The sequence below is a fragment of the Microtus pennsylvanicus genome, chromosome 1 (genome assembly GCF_037038515.1).
Source record: "Microtus pennsylvanicus isolate mMicPen1 chromosome 1, mMicPen1.hap1, whole genome shotgun sequence".
NCBI classification, from domain to species: domain Eukaryota; kingdom Metazoa; phylum Chordata; class Mammalia; order Rodentia; family Cricetidae; genus Microtus; species Microtus pennsylvanicus.
The window spans coordinates 73,776,292-73,796,641 of NC_134579.1; the positions used below are offsets into that span (position 1 = coordinate 73,776,292).

The following is a 20,350-nucleotide window of genomic DNA, read 5'->3' on the forward strand; positions in this document are numbered from 1 at the left end:
TGTATTAGTCAGGGTTCTCTAGAGGAACTGAACTGATAGAATGGATATATATGTATATATATATATATATATATTCATAATATATAAGTATGTGTTTATTAGAATGACTTACAGGCTGTGTTCCTTCTGGCTAGTCCAACAGTGGCTGTCTCCCAGTGGAAGGGTCAGAATCCATTAGCTGTTCATTCCACCAGGCTGGATGTCTCAGTGGCCTTCAGTCTACATTTGAATCCTGAAACAGGTTTAATACCAGCAAAGTAATGCCTCAGCCGTGGGATGAATGAACTTGCCAACAGTGAGGGCAAGTAGGCGAAAAGTAAAAGCTTCCTTGTTCCATGTCCTTTTCCGTGGGCTACCACCAGAAGTTGGAAGCCAGATCTAGAGTGGGTCTCCAGCCCTCAAATGATTCAGATTTAGAGTGAGTCTCTCCACATCAAATGATCCAGTCAAGAATCCCTCCCAGATGCTTGGGTTTTGGTTGCTTCCAATGTAGTCAAGCTGAAAAACAAGATTACCCATCGGAAGTCCACTTGACACAGTCACATCATGCTTACTTTCTGTAGAAAACACAATGACTAGGTCATAATTTAAACTATTTTAAACTAGGTGGCAATATCCTTTGAGGAATGCTTGGTCTTTTGGTGTCTCATAGCATAGTGTGGTAACTGCTGTTACTATTTCAGTCCAGGTTACATTACATGGCGAAGAAATAAAACACAAGTACCATTTAATGTAGATGTATACATGCACTCACTAGCACATTCTTAACAAGATAGAAACACTCATGTCAGTGATAGTCTAAGTTTTAGCAACCGGTCCCATGGCCTTAGATAGTATTTATGACTACCTTCATTTACTGCTCCTTCTGCATTTCCTCCATCCTCAGACAGCACCTCAGCAGGTCTTGACTTTCATAGAGGAGTGACCCATACTTTCATTCCTGAAGGGCGTGTGCCTTTTGCCATCCTGCATGGATAGACACCCACAATCCTCTTTGCCTCCTTTGTTGAGAGGCAATCTAGTTTCCTTCCGGTAATCTGGATCAATCACTCCTCCTAACACTGTTAATCCTTTCTCAGCCTGTTGGCTTAAGGGTGCCAGAAGTACTCAGTGGCTGGGGGTGGGGGCTCTAGACTTCTGGTCCAGTAGAATGTTTATTGGGTCTCCAAGCAGGAGTGCCCCACCATCTGGAACCAAAACTTCCAGGCCATCAGAACCGAAGGTCTCAGAAACAGAATCAGAAATTTACCTAGTGGGTCACTAGGGATGATGAGTGGAACTGTTCCCTTTTCAGCCCCTTGATTCCTGGTCCTGTGGATTCTGGTTATAGGAAAACTGTACCATGTCTTGAATGCTGATTCAAAGCATATACCTGCTTCTGGAGAACCTTAACCCAGGCCTCTAGCCTTTTGCAACTGAGCTGGCACTGTGTCTTCAAAAGGCTGTTTGATTGTTCTATCAGGCCAGCTGCTTCAGGATGGTGGGAAGCATGGTAAAAACCAGTGAATTCCATGAACCTGGATCCACTGCCCTACTTCTGACTGTGAAGAGGTTTTCTTCGTCAGAAGCAGTGCTGTGTGGAATACTATGGTGTAGATGGGTATTGTATCGTCCATGGATGGTGGTTTCGGCAGAGCATCCTGTACAGGAAAGGCAAATCTAGAGCCATGTAGAAGGAGCAGCGGGCTGCGTTCCTGCTCCCAGCCGCCTGGCTAGCTTATGACCTGAAATAACAACACACAAATTGTATTCTTTTAAACACTGCTTGGCCCATTATATCTAGCCTCTTCTTGGCTAACTTTCATATCTTGCTTAACCCATTTCTAATAATCTGTGTAGCACCACGAGGTGGTGTCTTACCAGGAAAGATTCAGCATGTCTGACCTGGCGGCTAGATCCATGGCGTCTGACCCAGAGAGGAGAGGCATGGTGTCTAGCTCACTTCCCTTCTTCCCAGCATTCTGTTCTGTCTACGCCACCTACCTAATTTTCTGACCTATCAGGACAAGCAGTTTTCCTATTGATTAATCAATGAAACAACAGATTGACAAATGACCTCCCACATCACAGCCAGAGTGAGTTTCTGTTCTGTAATGGCAGAGTGTTACCCTTTCCTCAAAGGAAGAGGTCCAGTGTCAAGCTGTTCCCAGGACACTGGCTGGTCACCCCAGAGAATGGTGCCTGCCGTATTGGGAGTGCTCAGTGTTGGTCTCTCCTGCTGGCAGATCTGGTGCGCAGCTGCAGCTGTAGGCAGGTCAACCTTGCTAAGTGGAAATCCTTGATGTTCCACTCATGCATAGTGTCTTACCTGTGTTCTATTGCTGGGAAGAGACATGACAAAGATAACAACTCTTATCAAAGAAAAATTTCATTGGAGGAGAGACACTTCATCCAAGGAGGCCACACCTCTTAGTCATTCCCAAACAGTTCCACAACTAGGGGCCAAGTAGTCACACATAGAAGCCTTTCGGGTCCATTTCCATTCAGACCACCACATATAGCCGCCATTGCTGCTACTGTGGCCACTTTGTTCCTGTACCCATTGGGCAGTGACAGCTGGGACAAAGCTGGCTGTTGACAGGACAGGTCATCCTGTCACTTGATTATTGAACTCCTCCTGCTGAAGTCATTTTTTTTTTTTAGCATTTACATGTGACAACAAGTGTCGCCACATACTTTGTTTATTTGGAGAGATCTGTCCACATACTTCTTCCCTAAACGTTTTCTTAACATTTTCCAGTTATGCTCTTTCCAAGTTCATGATCATCCAGTCAATTTATTGGATATAGATCATGAATAGTAAATTACACTTCTGGCCATTCTCCTTCCAGGCAGAATGTATAACCATGTGTATTGCCTGAAGCTCTGCCCACTCTGAAGATTTCCCTTCACTGGTGTCTTTTGGGGTTGTTGCCAAAAGAGGTGGTAATGCTTCAGCTGTCCACTTCTGAGTGGTACCTGCATAATGTGCAGAACCATGAGTAAACCAGGCTCTCGTCTTCTCTTCCTTCGTCAGCTAATCTAGGGCACACCCTATGAGGCTGTAGGTGCATGCTGGGAGCAGACTGTTTTAACAGAGTAGAAACCAGAAGCAGTGGGTAACTTCCTGTATCTTGGTTGTGTTCTCAGGATCTGCTCAGGCCCAGTCATGTATGTTCCACTTTTGTTTGGTAAAGGATTGCTGCTGTGCACGTATACTTCATGGCTCGTGGGTCAGATAACACCCTGCTCATGGTACACAGCTCAGTTGCATGGTAGTGGGTAATCCGTTGTAATGTTCATTTTCCACTAATGCCCAATAGCAGTCAAAAGACTGTCTCTCCAAGGGAGAACAGTTGTCTACAGATGGTGGTTGAGCCTGGCTCCAAAATACTAAGTGACTCCTCTGTGATTCACTTCCAGGGGTCTGCCAAAGGCTCCAACCAGCATCCCTGTCAGTCACTGGCTCCTCAAGAACCATCTTGTCTGTTGAGTAATATGGTCCATGCAATAGAGCAGCCTGCCCAGCAGCCTGCCCAGCAGCCTGCCCAGCAGCCTGGACCTGTTGAGGAGGCTTCTCCTGTTCTAGGCCCCACACAGAGCTAGCAGAGTAACACCACGTGAGGATGTGCTGTCTCCAAATCCAAATAGGCCCACTATCTTAGTTCCTTTTCTGGTGCTCTGAAGAGACATCATGACCGAGGCAACTTATAGAAGACAGAGTTTCTTGGGGCTTGCTCCCAACAGTTTTAGAGGGGAGTCCATGGCCGTCATGGTGGAGAGCATGGCAGCAGGTGGGCAGGCATGGTGGTAGAGCAGCAAAGAGAGCTTATGTTCTGATTGCAGACATGAGTCCAATCTGCTCAAGTCAGGGCTCTACATCTGGTATAGCAGCAGCAATAGGGGTCACGACTATTAAGTTTTCTTTTGGGTTTGGGGGCATGCAAATAATGGGGGGCAGACCACCAAAGTCTATGAAACCAGAAGCAAACTTAATTCCAAAAATCACCCATGGGGTACACAAAGCTTACCTAGGACCATAGCCAGAGTTCAGGCTTCTGAAATTGTGGCAGTGGGGATGGTTTCCATGTCCCTTTTTTTTAAAAGTATATTTATTTATTATGTATACAATATTCTTTCTGCGTGTATGCCTGCAGGCCAGAAGAGGGCACCAGACCTCATTACAGATGGTTGTGAACCACCATGTGGTTGCTGGGAATTGAACTCAGGGCCTTTGGAAGAGCAGGCATGCTCTTACCCTCTGAGCCATCTCTCCAGCCCTCCATGTCCCTTTTTATAGTAAGAAGTAACCATTAGGTGTGAGCAAAGGAATTTTTACAGTTTCAAAGTTACAGAGACATGGTGCATTTTAAGACTTACAATTTCACTAACAAAGTTTTAGCTAAATTGTTGTTTACAGAAGCCTGCAGATACTCTTCACAGAGAATTCTGTTTGCAAAGAACTTGGCAGCTTTTCTGGCACAACCGTTTCCCATAGCAGGGAAGGATACAAAACATTGTGAAGCTGAAAGTCACGTAGGAATGTTTAGTTAAAGTTTATGGGATGGGATGTATGCTAGGAGTCTCATGCAAACCTTTATTAAAAGTTAACTTTGGTCCATGGCAGTTGTCAGTCGTTAGTGGCAGGAGGTTATTGTAAAAATCTAACCCGCAGCTGCAGAGAGCCATTGTAAAAACGCTAACCTTTGGTCCCTGACAAAGCTGCTAGCTTCTGTTCTCATTTCTCTAAGTCTATAACTTTATATTCCTGTATTACTGGACCCTTCATTCAGTAAGTCAGCAGGCATTCTCCATGTTCTGCATAGGCCAGACAGGGTATTAAAGAGAGGTGTGGGAGCCACCAGCCCTGCATCTTCGCATTCTTATGTCATTGCCCCAGGGATGCAGCATGGATTTGGTCCACTGTTATCCCTGGCAGAGGCTACTCCTGTATGTTCCGTTTAGTCTTTCCAACTAGGCTAGCTGTCGCTCCACAGGTCATGGATTCTGTGAGTTTCTAATTGTATTTATTCCCGTCACACATTCTGGGACTGGGAAGTAACTACAAGATGAGTTTGTCCTACTGTAACCCTGACATTAGCTGAGACTCTATCAGTCCCTGACCTCCTAAGCCCTTACTTAGACTGCATGGCCACAATATTTCTTGTGGTCTTTCAGAATCAGGGTCAGTCAGAACCGGTATCCATAACACCTGAAAGTCTGACTGTTTCCTTTCTCCCAGCGTATGGTTTGCCCTGTAAAAGGTCATAGGTCCCTCTGGGGAAGGATGGGGGAAAGTTAAACAGTAAAACTCCTAGATATTTTATCAGGATTCTTCCTCGAGGGAGCTTGCGGACTAATCAAGGACCTGGCTGTTCTTCATTCTCAGGGTTCTGGGTTTGCAAACTGGCTCACATCTGGAAATTGGTTCGTAGACTAAGATTAAGATTCCCTATTGCTATGATCAAATGTGAGCTTAATTTGTTGGGAATTTTCTGCTTATACAGATCAAACAAAAACATGATAGACTTTTTATCTATTTCTTTCTTGGAGACTGAAGAATTCATGTGAATTGTGCCACCATAAAAAAATCACTTTGCCTATGCTGTGCTGCCTGTCATAGGTCAGACTATTTCTTATGTCCGTCACTTTGCTTGGGCTGCCAATATAGTAACTACAATCACCTTACCTCTGGCAATTCAGTGTTGCCAGATGGCTCCCCTCCCCCCCTTACTCCTGGGCCCAAATAAGCCCAGTGCGTTCATTTCATCTGATTAAACTGCAGCCTCTGCAGTCCTAAGGTTGCCACAAGGAAAACGGTGACGACAAAGTTCTTCAAGTGCACAGCTGCTCCTGTAAGCAAAGGTGCAATAAGACCGCTCCATGGGTAGAAAAAAAGGTTTATTGGGGACCAAACTGCCAAGGCTGGGGGGGGGGCGGGGTGACAGAAGAGCAAAATGCCAGAAAAGCAGGTTTTATATACAACAGGGTGGGCATCTTTTTGCTGATGCAGGTGACACCATGACGGGGTGGGGGTGGGGAGTGGGGCTTTGGTTTTAACACCCCTCTCCCCCCTCAACATTTTGTACCTTATAGCATTAGTGCTGGGCATATCTTCTGGGCCTTCTCATTGTGGAGGATTAAAATTTTACACAGTGGAAAATTCTAGCCTTGCAATTTCCTGAGCCTTCACATCCTCCATCAACAATAAGTGAGGGATCTCAGGCATCTCTAGCTCCTGTTCAACAGGCCATCTTATGATGAATGCTCAGGACCCAAGTGAAGGAACTTTTGGCACCCTTCTTAAACTTTCTGTTAAACCGAGAGTCTCCCTCAGTCCGTCCATATTGAAAAATGCAACCTGATCCAGTTTTATGTTCCTTCTCCACCATTATCCCATACATATTCCCCAGACTTGTGTTGAACGAATTAACAGATACATTAAACTATTTGGTAGTGTAGTGTTCCTCCTCACGGACTACACTTCCCACCTCCTCTACACTTCCCCAACATCTCCTTCAGGGAAGGTCACTGGGCACTCTGCAGATAATGTAGGATTAATTCTCCAGGCAGAGATGAGAAGGACAATAAAGCGGGTTGAGGTGGGGATGCATCCTCCGCGGAGGTGGAGAGACTGCTTCCTCAGATGAGACACATCCTTCGGAACAGTGTTCGGAGTCACCAGTCAGTGCCCTTTAACCACGGATAGCCTCCAAGGCTGAGACTTGGATTTTTGTTGTAATTCAGCCAGTCTTGTAATAACTCTGTGGCTTCCTATTCTCTTCCAGGGCACACTAGAAACATTTAGACTGTGTATTTGCATCTGGAACCAGTCAGTTTTTTCAGGGTTCATTCTTTTCCTTTGTACTGCTTCCTGCAGTGCTAGAAGTCATTCTTTTCCGTTGTCAGTTTACCCAGAGATGCTAGAAGCAGCCAACCAGCATCATTATCTTCCTGAGCTTCTACAGATTATCAAAAGCTTTATATGTTGAGTCACTGGATTCCTTGTTTCTCACAGTAGGTGAACCAGTGTAGTAATATGGGCAGCGGCAGGGTTGCGTCCCCAATACCCCAGCCGCCTGCCCTGCCCGGCTAGCTTATGCCCCAAATAATTACACGGACACTGTATTCTTTTAAACACTGCTCTGGCCCATTTCTAATCATCTGTGTAGCGCCCCTAGGTGCGCTTACCGGGAAGATTCTAGCCTAAGTCCATCCTGGGTCAGAGCTGGGGCATGGTGTGCGTCTTCCCTGGAGCAGGTAGCATGGCGTCTCTCCTGAGGCGTCTGCTCTAGAGAGGAGAGCTGTGGAGTCTGACCTCACTTCCTCTTCCTCCCAGCGTTCTGTTCTGTTTACTCCACCCATCTAAGGGTGGGTCTATCCAATGGGCCTAGCAGTTTCTTTATTGCTTAACCAAGGAAATCAACAGATTGATATATGACACTCCCACATCACTTCCCCTTTTTCTGTTTAAACAAAAAAAGGAAGGCTTTAACCTTAACATAGCAAAATTACATATAACAAAACAGTTATCAAGTAAAGTTACATCAGAAACATTTATACATATAGCAAAATTGACCGTAAATCTCTATCAATACAAATTATTCATACCTATATCATTTCCCCCTTTAAATGTAAAAGAACATTTATAAACAATATTTGGGAACATGGGCGCAGTTTTTTCTCTCCAAACTGCTTCCTGCTGAATGGGGGCGCTGTTAATCAGATTATTTAGGGTGTAACCTGTGTGCCAGGTTTATCTCAGTTGGCAGTTGAGCAAGGCAATTTTCTGAAGATGTTCACAGCAACCCTTCAGGAGGACGTGGTCCATCATACCAAATCGGAATAGAAGAAATCCATAGAGTCTCATCCTCTGTGAAAACAAAAGAAGACTCTCTCCAAAGCATCATATCCTTAGACCCAAATTCTGAAATTGTAATACCCTTATATCCATTCTGGTTTAGCTTGGCAGCCAATATAATGAAATATCTCTCTGTACTTAGCTCCTTCACAGTCAAAAAATTTAAAGAAAACACAATGTACATAATCCAGACTCTCTGTGAATTTTCCATCTTTACGCGGCTTATTTTTATTTATATCTATAACTATCTGTACTCTGTCTCTTTAAAGACTTTACTTTTACTTTTTTCTTTTTAAACCATTAACTTTATTCTCTATATTCTTTTTCTTCTCTCTCCCAAGCCTACGTACATTCATCCAACAGTGTGACTCGTTTAGTGGTCTGAATCTGTCCTATTGTGAATCTGTAATTTTTTACTATCCAGGAGCAGTTTTGATTTAAACCTTTAAATCACTAGGCGCTTAAGAATCTAAGCTGTGACATTCCTAGGTTAACTTTTTGCTTTTTGAGCATATATCTTTGACCTGGAATAACCCTGTAGACCAGGCTGTCTTTGAACTCTCAGAGATTCGCCTGTCTCTGCCTTCCAGGCATTGGGATTAAAGGCGTACACTACTACACCTTGAACTCACAGAGATCTGTTTATCTCTGCCTTCTAAGCACTGGGATTAAAGGCGTGTGCTACCACACCTTGAAGTCACAGAAGTTTGCTTTAAGAATTTTAACTTTTAGTCTGCATATATTTTTAACACACTTTAAACCATTCAGAAATTTCCTGTCTTTGAATCTCTCTTTACTGTATATCTCTCTTTTTCTGACGACAAGAGCCTTTAATTTGCCAAGCAATATCAGTAGGACTAAAGGCGTGGCTTTGCCAGCTAGATCCAGTCCATTCCTTAGCTTTCCAGCCTCACGGCTGAGGTACAGGCTGCAAGGTCCCTGCCAGCCAGCGAGCTACAACAGACAACACTCAAATCCTCTCTCGGTAGCCGGCCCTCCTGCCTCAAACAGTCAGAGTTTGCCCTGGCAGGACAGCCCAGAAAGCCGGCATTTTTAAACGGCACAGCTTTTTTCCTGCTACGGCTGAAAACCGAAAAGCATGTGTTCAGCTTTTCATCAACACTGTTTAAGTGTTTTGTGGCAGGACCTCTTAATGAGCCGCAGGGTTTTGCAGCTAAAGCTGAGTCAGGAAGCCTCTTGAGGCTACCAGGTAGGAGCGGCACTCAGCACTTTAATTCTGAGACTGAGCGTGCAGCGCAGAAATTCTTTTCATCCAAGTAACATCCAAATCTGACAGGCAGAGCACTGCGCAGTCTAAAAACACGTCTCTGTATGGCGGCAGGAATCCGCCATGCTCTTCCGCCTGCCTAAGCCTGATTCTGCCTTCTGCCCAGGAGCAGGCGGGGAGCTCTGAATCATCATCAAGGTCTCAGAGCACTCTCCTTCTGATCCCAAGCGGGAACACAAACATAAAGCCAGAGTTTGCACTGGCGGCACAGCCCCAGGAAGCCACGCTTTGAAATGACACAGCGTTTTTTCTGCTGCTGTTGCCGAATCAGGAAATCTCTCTACAGCACGCCACCAACAAACAGCAAAAATCTGTGTTAAACTCTCTCTCCCTTATTTTTAAGCCTTCTCAGGTTTTTTGTGGACTCAGTTAGCCACACGTCTGGGCGTCATTTGTAGTAATATGGGCAGCGGCAGGGTTGCGTCCCCAATACCCCAGCCGCCTGCCCTGCCCGGCTAGCTTATGCCCCAAATAATTACACGGACACTGTATTCTTTTAAACACTGCTCTGGCCCATTTCTAATCATCTGTGTAGCGCCCCTAGGTGCGCTTACCGGGAAGATTCTAGCCTAAGTCCATCCTGGGTCAGAGCTGGGGCATGGTGTGCGTCTTCCCTGGAGCAGGTAGCATGGCGTCTCTCCTGAGGCGTCTGCTCTAGAGAGGAGAGCTGTGGAGTCTGACCTCACTTCCTCTTCCTCCCAGCGTTCTGTTCTGTTTACTCCACCCATCTAAGGGTGGGTCTATCCAATGGGCCTAGCAGTTTCTTTATTGCTTAACCAAGGAAATCAACAGATTGATATATGACACTCCCACATCAAACCAGGGCAATCAAACTTACCTCGATAACTTTGTCAAGTAGTTCACACCATAAGTCTTTAGTGCTTTCTTTGCTTCTAGGAGAGGCTTCAATAACTGTAGGATTTTGGCAAATTGCAAAGCCTACACTCTATGTACTTAAAAAAATTCATCCTTACCGTCTTTTTTTTCTAGAATCATTCATGGTACCACAATCTTTATTAATTTTAGTTCTCTAGGAGGAACAGGTAGAATAAATGTATATACAATAGAGAATAAACAAGTATAAGTACAACAGAAAACCAGGTACCATTTGGCGGTTGATTTGTTAACATAGTGACATGCACACACACACGTGTTTTTTCAGAGTAGCTTACAGACTGAGATTTTACTAGTTCAACGATGATTGTCCCCAACAGAAAAGCCAGGAATCTGGTAGTTATTCAGTCCAGGAGGCTGGATTCAGCTCTTTTTCTGTCTGTTTTAGGATCTCAGAGAAATAGGTCCTAATACCAGTGAAGTAGTGCCTCAGCAGCGGGCTGGATGGACTTCCCAGCAGGAGTGGGCAAGCAGCCAAAAAGTAAAAGCTGCTTTCTTCCATGTCCTTTCATGTGGGCTGCCCAGCCTGTGTGCCCAGCATGGGGTGGGTCCCCCCACAGCAACTGCTCCAGTCAAGAAAATCCCTCGCAGGTGTGCCTAGCTGCTTGGGTTTTAGTTATTCCAGATGCAGTCAAGTTGACAACCAAGATTAGAGTTGTGCTTTCGTAGTGAGATGAATTTACAGGTAGAGGGTGTGAAAGAGCCATGGGCTGCGGAGTGCAGGGTGCGTGTGCAGTCGTGTGAGTTATGCTAGACTCCCCTCTCACGTGAGTAAGGCTAACGTTTTCTTTGTTGCTGTAGCTTTCTTTAGAGCAATGTGTGATCTGGAGTTATGTCCAAAAAATCCTAAAAGTGGTCCAGACTTTAGGCTCCGTTCATCCCCACTGATGGTGTGAAGTGCTGTGTTGGCTCGGGCAATGTTGTGTTGTGACAGATGATGTCTGTCTCCCTAGATGACACTTCTAGAGGGTAGCATTGCAGTCAGTGGGACCTTTGCTTATGTGGCCCAGCAGGCTTGGATCCTCAATGCCACTCTGAGAGACAACATTCTCTTTGGCAAGGAGTTTGATGAAGAAAGGTAAGACGTGTTTGGTTTCTGTCATCTTTCCTTTGGCTGTGTGTCAGAGAAGGCAGCCCCTCTCAGGAGGCTCTTTGTAACCACGTCCCTGATTGCTGTCACTTTGTGTCCTTCAGATACAACTCAGTGCTGAACAGCTGCTGCCTGCGGCCTGACTTGGCTATTCTCCCCAACAGCGACCTGACCGAGGTACAAGCCTTCTTCCCCTGACAGGCCACCGTAGTGCAGTTTGTAGGAAGAGCTCTGGAGGACTTTGCGTGGATGTGGCAGAACCCCTTCCTATGAGAGTGTTTCCTAGGAGAGAACCACACGGGGAATTTTGCTTTCATCAAGCGTTATGCCAGAAAGGCTTTTTGTTGGTCAGCCTAAATACTAGTGAATATACCTAAACACATGACATGCAGATCTTAAGCATATCACGTTTGGATTCCAAATAGTTTTGTTTTGCTCTGTTTAAATATTTTTTAACAGGCCATGGTGGTACATGCCTTTGATCTCAGAAGTTGGGAAGCAGAGGCAGGTGGAAGCCAGCCTGGTCTACATAGCAAGTTCCAAGGCTATAATATGAGACCCCATTGAGATGTGGGGTGGTGGAAAGAATTGAGTAAATATTTTTTAAACTACAAGTAAAGCAATTACATATTGAGCTTCTTTCTCATTTCATCTGCCTTCTACTAGGTAAGGAGAGCCTTAGAATAAATCTCCGTCCTCTGTCCTGAGCAGGCTCTTGTGTCTGGCTCTTTTGTTGAGCTGACTTCAGTTAAACCCTCAAACCAGAGGGATTTAGTAATAGTTTAATTAGCTTCTAAGCTTTCAGATCTTGGTCTCCAGATCAGGTCATCAGCATCACTTGGAAACTTGTTAGAAATGTACAATGTTAAGTTATACTCTTAATCAGCCGATTTTAATAAACTACATACCAAGTTTTAGAATCTCTGATTGATAGCATGTTTTATTTTGCCTGGTATTGGAATTGTAAAGGAATAGGACCGTGGTTTGTATGCAGAAGAAGCTTGTAGGTAAGGGGGTAAGAGACCCAGATAAGTTGGCACAAAATAAAAAGAGCCCCCGTCTATGGGTATGAGTAAGAAGAAGTTGGAGGAGGTTCCCAGAAGAGGTGGCACCACAGTCAAGCAGGCACAGTGCAGAAAAAGGGATGATGTCATGTGGGTTCTTAGTGTCCATGTCCTAAATCTCAGGGAATGGGAGGTTGTATGTAAATGCTTGGATTCTTTCAGGGGTCTTGAAGGGTTTTAGGCAGGGATGAAGAATGGTCCACTTTTTGTCTTAGAAAACTTTGTGAGGAAGAGAGTGACCTGGGCAGTGTCAAAGCCACATGTAGGTTTGATTGGTACTTAGATGGTTGTGGGACGGGACCCCTCCAGTCCTTAGGAAGATCGAGTCAGTTTGGGTAGGGGAGAGGAAAGATGACCATTCTGGATTTGAGGGCTTCCCTTTGCTTTTGGATTCATAGATTGGAGAGCGAGGAGCCAACCTGAGTGGTGGACAGCGCCAGAGAATCAGCCTTGCTCGGGCCTTGTATAGTGACAGAAGCATCTACATCCTGGATGACCCCCTTAGTGCCTTAGATGCCCACGTAGGCAACCACATCTTCAACAGTGCTATCCGGAAGCACCTCAAGTCAAAGACAGTTCTGTTTGTTACACACCAGTTACAGGTATGGTACCTTCTCTTCTAGACTGGTACAAAGAGGAGGGCTTGGGCCAGCTAGCTCTGAGACAACTAGACATTCCTAGTGTTTTCATTTCCTCGCAAAAAACCTCGTGACCAATGTGCCAATACTTGAGTTGGCTGTCTGAATCATGAGTCCTTGGAACATACTGGTTCTGCGTGTAGATCAGCAAGTAAAAGGGCTGAGAAGAGCAGCTAGACATAGAGTGTGGTTGGGAATGGGTTAGTCTGGTAGAAAGCATCGTGGTCGCGTCTGTAGGGAAGACACCAAGCAGCTTGCATTTCCCTCCATCAGTCCGTGAAGACTATCATCTCGGGTCTGCTCAGGACTGTCGCTGTCTGAGTTGTCAGTTCAAATTTGGCGGACCAGTGTCCCTTGTTGCTTTAGAAAACCTGTGTACTTCTGCATGTAGTGAAAGGATTTGAATTATTTGATACAAGACAGTCTCACTGTCTATCCCTGACCTGGCTTTCGCTTTGTAGACCAGGCTGGCCCGTGCCACTGTCCTCAGAAATTTAATGGGAAGTTTGTGCAGCTCCACCCTCAGAATCATAGGAAATACTATCTGGCCTGTGTCATAGGGTGCAGTAAACTAAAGCAGAGGTTGTCGGTCTTGAGACTGTTAACACCGAAGACTGGTGACTCTTTGTGTGATGGGGGTTGGGGTGGTCTGCTCTGTGCAGTCAGGTCTTGATCCACTCTCTATACCAGTGGTATCTCTCCCCTTATTTTGACAATCTAAAATATCCTTGTGTTGCCAAGGGACAGCCGAGTCATCTCTGATTGAGGCTATTGGGGTGTATTTGCATGAATATCAGCAATTCTGTGTTGTCCTTGCCATTGTCTCCAGTACCTCGTGGACTGTGATGAAGTGATCTTCATGAGAGAAGGCTGTATTACAGAAAGAGGTACCCATGAGGAGCTGATGAACTTAAACGGAGATTACGCTGCTATTTTTAATAACCTGTTGCTGGGAGAGACACCCCCGGTTGAGGTAAGGTTTGTTGGGTTTGTGGTCTCATTTCTGCTCAGGACGACATGATGACAGCGAAACGGAAAGAGCCTGTGGTGTCCCGTGACCAGACCTCTGTGCTGTGCTCACCTGCTCGTTCTCCCGTGGGAGAGCAGGATGAGGGTGAGGTTTAGAGACTGTGTGCTAATAAGTGGTCTCAACTAGATTCCTTCCACCACGGTTAAAGCGGTGGGAGGCTCTCTGCATGTACAGGTGAGGTGTCAGGAAGGAATTAAATGCTGTGTACATTTGGAAATGACCCATGATGTCTTGGACCTTGATTTGGCACTTAGGTGCTCTGGGTTACGTCCTTGAGATACCGTTCCATTGGCATTGTATTAGAGATATATGGCCAAATATGTGTAAAAAGGAGACTGAATTTTTGTTTCCCGGTCACCTATACCCAAATATCACAAAAAACTATATTAATTACTATACTTTTTGGCCAGTGGCTCAGGCATATTCCTAGCTAGCTCTTATATCTTAAATTAACCCAATTTTATTATTTTATATTTTACCATGAGGCTCATGCTTTGTTACCTCACATCTTCCTTCTTGGGTGACTACATGGTATCTGCCTGACTCCGCCTTCTTTCTCCCTGCATTCAGTTTAGTTTTCCTGCCTAGCTGTATTTTGCCCTGCTATAGGCCAAAGCAGCTTCTTTATTAACCAGTGGTAATAAAACACATTTATAGCATGCACAGGTGAAGCCCACATTAAATATGGTTCTCTCTCCCTTAGAGAGTAGTTGAGGCTCAGCTGGGTTGAGCAGCTTGCTCATGTGGATGGTTTGATCCCAGGTTTCTTTGTATCTGCACCTGCATACCTCCTGTGCAGCACCCAGAGGCCAGCTTCCTGTGCCTTCATGCGGCTCCAAGCTAGGACAAACACAGCATGTGTGGGGCGGCCTCAGAGGCCATGCTTCCCTCCTGACAGCATCCCTGTCTCCTGCAGTCCTGAGGGTGACTGCACTGGGGTTCAGGCTGCCTTGTTGCTTGCCAGGTCATTCTGAGACTGACATGAAGTAACAGGGCATTACCTGGGACCCTCTCTCGTGTCTTACCTCAGTGTTTCACTCTTGTGATTTCATAGGCAGTGCAGCTAACCGTCCATACCTGATTTGTTGGGCAGTTTTTTAGATTTCCAGGTTTCCTGGGATAGTCAGGGACATCCATAGAGACACTTTGATTCAGGTTTAAGTTTTATGATCCGCCATGACTTCTGGGGAGCTTTACACTCACCAGATTATTACCTTAGCACTGTAGAATTGGAGGGGAAAATATGAAGGAGAGAAGCTAAAATATGAAATTGTCCAAGGAACAAAAGCTAGACACCAAACAGCTAGAATGTTTAGCTGGGAAGTATGCGTTCCAAATGTTGTTTAAGAGGCCAGCAGGATGCTTCAGTGGATAATCTCACTGGCTTTGTAAGCCTGGCCACCTGAGTTCAACTCCCAGAACCCAGCAAGTTGTCCTCTGACCTCCACACGTGCACCCTGACACACACATCGTTTTAACTACTTAAGGTGGCTGCATCCATTAATACGTATCTGCGTCCCCAAGTAAGTGATCCACAGATGGAACTATTTACTCTTGCAGTGAAGTAAGTATTTTAGAATCCTATCTTCTGTCCTAGACACAGCTCTATCTGGATTTCATAGTTTTAAATTTTCACTGTAGTGCTGTGGCACAATGTATTTTAAATGAACGCTGGTGCTTGTTGACAGAGATTTCTGCCCCGCCTGATCCTGCAGCTGTTTAGTCCCAAAGAAACACACAGAGGTCTACATTAATTATAAACTGATTGGCCTATTAGCTCAGGCTTCTTATTAACTCCTATAACTTATACTAGCCCATAATTCTTGTCTGTGTTAGCCACGTGGCTTGGTACCTTTTTTTTCTTAAATTTATTTTTTTTTTATTTTACTTTATACAATATTCTTTGTGTATGCCTGAAGGCCAGAAGAGGGCACTAGACCTCTTTACAGATGGTTGTGAGCCACCATGTGGTTGCTGGGAATTGAACTCAGGACCTTTAGAAGAGCAGGCAATGCTCTTAACCACTGAGCCATCTCTCCAGCCCCCCCCCCCCCCCCCCCCCGGCTTGGTACCTTTTTCGGCGAGGCAGTCACATCTTGCTTCCTCTGTGTCTGGGTGATGACTGCAGACTGAAACTTCCCTTTTCCCAGAATTCTCGTTTCCCTGCCTCTACTTCTGCCTGGTCACCCCGTCTATGATTCCTGCCTGCCTACTAGCCAATCAGTGTTTATTTAAAATGCAAGTGACAGTGTACAGACCATTGTGTGTTTGGAAAGTCTAGTTGGTAAGCCTGCTGGGGATATGATAATATCATGTAAAATTGAATTCAGTGACCTGTACAGAGGAAAATTTCTAAAGATGTAGAAGGAACTTGGAGAGCACTGAATAGGGTTTTTTGTTGGTGGTTTTTTGTTTGTTTTGCCTCAGATTCAGTTTGTTGAATTCTTTTTTATTACCTTTGTGCCCTGTCCTCGGTAGTTCTGGCAGTAGGCACGGAGTAGTGGATAACCCTGTGTGAGAACTCATCCTTGCCTTGGAAGGCAAGAGTTAGTTAACGCAGGGCAGACCAGTGCTTTCATGCTTGCAGTTAATTCTAACCAGATACTGCAGTGTGCTAAGAGTACTGGGGAGTGTGAGCTTTATTGCAGAGGAACATAAGTTGCCTTCAGAGGGCGTAATATTTGACCCATCTGAATAGGGACGTCCATGTCTGAGATTGGAATGAGGCGGGCACCTAACTTGGACAAAGATACAGCAGTGGGAATTTGAACTATGGTTAAGGAATGGTGTGAAGTCAAGTAGCTGGAGAATGGGAGCTATGGGAAGCAGTGAAATGAGGGGGGAATTGACAGCCCCGTGGCCAGAATGCAGAGATCCTGCAAAAGCAAGCAGGAAAGTTTGGGGTTCTTCTGTGGTAGCAGAGGGAAATGGTGGCATCTATGGATTTGAGTGAGTAGTGGCAGGTCAGAAACAGGAATGGAAGTGACCCCAGTGCTTCTTAATCACTGGGAGAAATTGAAGAATAGTATTAATAATGATTTATACTAATATAACAATTATAGAAAATTAACAATATTATTAATACAATTATATTATTAATAATTATATACTGACTGTATATTAATTATTATTGACATAATCTTGTTTTGGAGGTTAGGTCTTGAATGGCTTAGTAGAGAATAAATGTCAGTGGACTATCAAGGTAGGAACCTGGATCCCAAAAGATTGAAGGGATTGAGTTAGTACAAGAAATTAATGTAGATTATTGTAGGTGACTTTCTTAAGAATGTAGGTGTGCCAGACATGGCATCTGGCTTGTGATCCCACCACTCATGAGGCTGAATAGATCAGGGTTAATGTGAACTAGACACAGAAGCCTGGCATCAAAAATAAATAAGAACTTGGGTGTATTTTTTATTTATATTTCTAGTCAGTGAATCGTTCTCTAGAATGTATCCTGTAGACCTTCATCTGAATAAACATCTTATGACTGGAGTTGTTTTTTTTTTCAATGTTCTTAGATTAATTCAAAAAAGGAAGCTAGTGGTTCACAGAAGAAATCACAAGACAAGGGCCCCAAACCAGGGTCAGTGAAGAAGGAGAAGGCAGTGAAGTCAGAGGAAGGTAAGGACGTTTGTGAGAGTTTTGTCATTTATCAGGAACAACGCTGTGTGGAGGTGGGTGTGCCTTGGGGTGTGCCCAAACAAGGGAAGCCTGACAACCTTTGATCCTTTGACCTTTCTGCAACAAAGGGTGGGGTCAGCTTAGGTGATTACAGCTGACCCAGGTGCCTGCCTTCTTTCTTTGCTTCCTTCCAGTTGCCTCTGTACTTGAATTGAAATCCCATTCAAAGCTGGGTGTCCAGTGTGCCTTGTGTTAGAGTCTGTGCTGGACTAGCAGGCTTGTTACCTGGTCCCTGTGCTGGACTAGCAGGCTTGTTACCTGGTGCTGGACTAGCAGGCTTGTTACCTGGTGCTGGTGCTGGACTAGCAGGCTTATTACCTGGTGCTGGACTGGTAGGCTTGTTACCTGGTCCTGGTGCTGGACTGGCAGGCTTGTTACCTGGTCCTGGTGCTGGACTGGCAGGCTTGTTACCTGGTCCCGGTGCTGGACTAGCAGGCTTGTTACCTGGTCCCGGTGCTGGACTGTGAGACTTGTCACCTGGTCCCGGTGCTGGACTGGCAGGCTTGTTACCTGGTCCTGGTGCTGGACTGGCAGGCTTGTTACCTGGTCCTGGTGCTGGACTGGCAGGCTTGTTACCTGGTCCCGGTGCTGGACTAGCAGGCTTGTTACCTGGTCCTGGTGCTGGACTGGCAGGCTTGTTACCTGGTCCTGGCGCTGTTTGCAGAGAGCAGCCAGAGAGGGTACAGGTGTCAGTTTTCCTATTCGGACTTCCTGAGAGTCTCAGAAGCTATTTGCTGTAATGGAGGCATTGTCATGTTTGTGAATTTGAAGCGTGTGTCACCTTTGAAATCAGGAGGAAATGCCATTGTAAAGAGATCATTGAACCTCCTTACCTAATAACTAGAATTTTTAGGACAAAAGCCTGGGTTCTGGTAACAACAGTTAACGGCTCAGCCAAGTTCCGAGTATACCAAGTAGTGATGAAATTAAGGAAGGATGTTATTCAGCATGGTTTCCTTGGGAAGAGATACTGAGTGACGCCATGTTCACCTCAGAGTTCTGACACAAGCTTTCCGATTAAACAGAGGGAGAACTTCAGTCCTCATCAGTGGTTCTTGCCCATCCTTGTCCTGGGTCTTGAGGGGATCTGTCTGTTTTTTACAGATGGTCACTTCTGTTCCATGTTGCAGCCCTGCTTGTGTGGGTAACTACCCTCCTGGGTGGGGAACTATCGTGTGAGGTTTTATTCTTCCTGGAATCCAAAGGTCTGGGGTCATTCAGAGATTCACCAGTCTGACCAAGAATAATCTTAACAAAGAAGCTTTTTATTTAGATACTAGGCGGCTAGGGCTGCACCTGAGACGCAGGATTCCCAGGATGTAGCATCAAGTCTCAGAGAGTCAGGGGTTTATAAAGGCAAAGAAGCATGTGGTTGCATTCCATTTATGTGCAGGCATGCATCCTGCAGTCAGAAGGTTACACTATGTTTAAGTGCGGTCACAAGCCCTTAGCAAAAAATAAGTCAAGCAGGAGTCCTGGTTATCTTGATCGAGCAGCTTTGTTTACAGAGGTGGAAGCAGTGGTTAACATTGTGACCATTTTCTTGCGTAAACAACAGTTTCATTAAAATTGTACAAGCCAGGATGGTTCCTAACATGCCTTAGCATTCCAGGAGGCATCCCTCCTTAGCCCAGTGAGGGAATTTTGTCTTATAGACTTCTTGAGCACAGTAATTTAAACTTGAAACATAATGTTAGCCATCAGTGAGAGTTTAGAAAACAGCCTAATCCTGGTGCCTTCAGCCTGGGGAATGGAGTAGGCTTTGTTATTGCGTTTAGTACATGTTTCTATGTTTCATCGGCCTGTCCGCCAAACTATGACAACTGTCCTCAATGTGGTTCTGACAGGCAGGAAACTGTGTGGCCTCATCTTATAGACAGTGCTGAAAAAATGTGCAATGAATGAGTGTTTTGATAGGAGGTAAAAAAAAAAATTTTCCCCAAAACAGGGTTTCTCTGTTTAGCTTTGTCTGTCCTGAAACTCACGCTTAGCCCAGCCTGGCCTCAGACTCAGATATCTGTCTGCCTCTGCCTCCCAAGTGCTAGGATTAAAGGCGTGTGCCACTACAGCCAGCCAGAGAGGAGATAATTCTGATCTTTGAGGCTGTAGGTTCTGTTATTCTGTTGTTATATACTTGAATTGAAGGCCGTATTAAAGGGGAAATGCCCCAAAGGAGGGGAAGGAATAGAGTCCAGTTGGGGAAAACTAGGATTCACCAATTGAACAGTTCCAGACCTTAGGTTCTGAAAACCCCTGCCGGTGTGCTCAGGCGATTATCGAGAGAAGTGCTGGCTGTAACTTACCCAGTTGCCTCATTATTTGGCTATAGCTTGACTAGTTAACTTAGGTCCAGGCCCATCAGGTCTTCCTGCTGCCCACCAAAGCTGGTTTCTATGACTAAACTCTGATGGGTGGATTGTTTGGGCGGGGTGTAGTGCTTCACCGAATCCACAGCTTCCTATAGAGTTTTCCTCCCTTCTAAAGTCATGCTTTTTCCCTCTTTCCCAGGACAGCTTGTGCAGGTGGAAGAGAAAGGGCAAGGCTCGGTGCCTTGGTCAGTCTATGGTGTCTACATCCAGGCTGCAGGGGGCCCTTTGGCTTTCCTGGTCATCATGGTCCTCTTCATGCTGAATGTGGGCAGCACTGCCTTCAGCACTTGGTGGTTGAGCTACTGGATCAAGCAAGGAAGTGGGGTGAGATTACTCACTTCTGAGACTTCTGTGTCTGGAAATGTGGCCTTGTTTCCCCAGCCCCTGACTGTTCTTAGGGCTCTCCCGTAGTTTCCGCTAAAGAGAAACATTAGAAACGTCAGTAATCTGTCT

The 20,350-nt window shown here is 45.3% G+C and overlaps 1 protein-coding gene across 3 annotated transcripts in view; it reads left to right on the forward strand.

Annotated features, from left to right (window-relative positions):
• Positions 1-20,350, forward strand: part of Abcc5 (ATP binding cassette subfamily C member 5) — a 90,834-nt gene that overhangs the window by 44,090 nt on the left and 26,394 nt on the right. For all 3 annotated transcript variants that reach the window (XM_075968841.1, XM_075968860.1, XM_075968852.1), the window contains 6 exons: positions 10,976-11,100; positions 11,217-11,289; positions 12,575-12,778; positions 13,644-13,787; positions 17,366-17,468; positions 20,037-20,221. In XM_075968841.1, the coding sequence (XP_075824956.1) occupies positions 10,976-11,100; positions 11,217-11,289; positions 12,575-12,778; positions 13,644-13,787; positions 17,366-17,468; positions 20,037-20,221 (834 nt within the window). The remainder of the gene's footprint in view (positions 1-10,975; positions 11,101-11,216; positions 11,290-12,574; positions 12,779-13,643; positions 13,788-17,365; positions 17,469-20,036; positions 20,222-20,350) is intronic.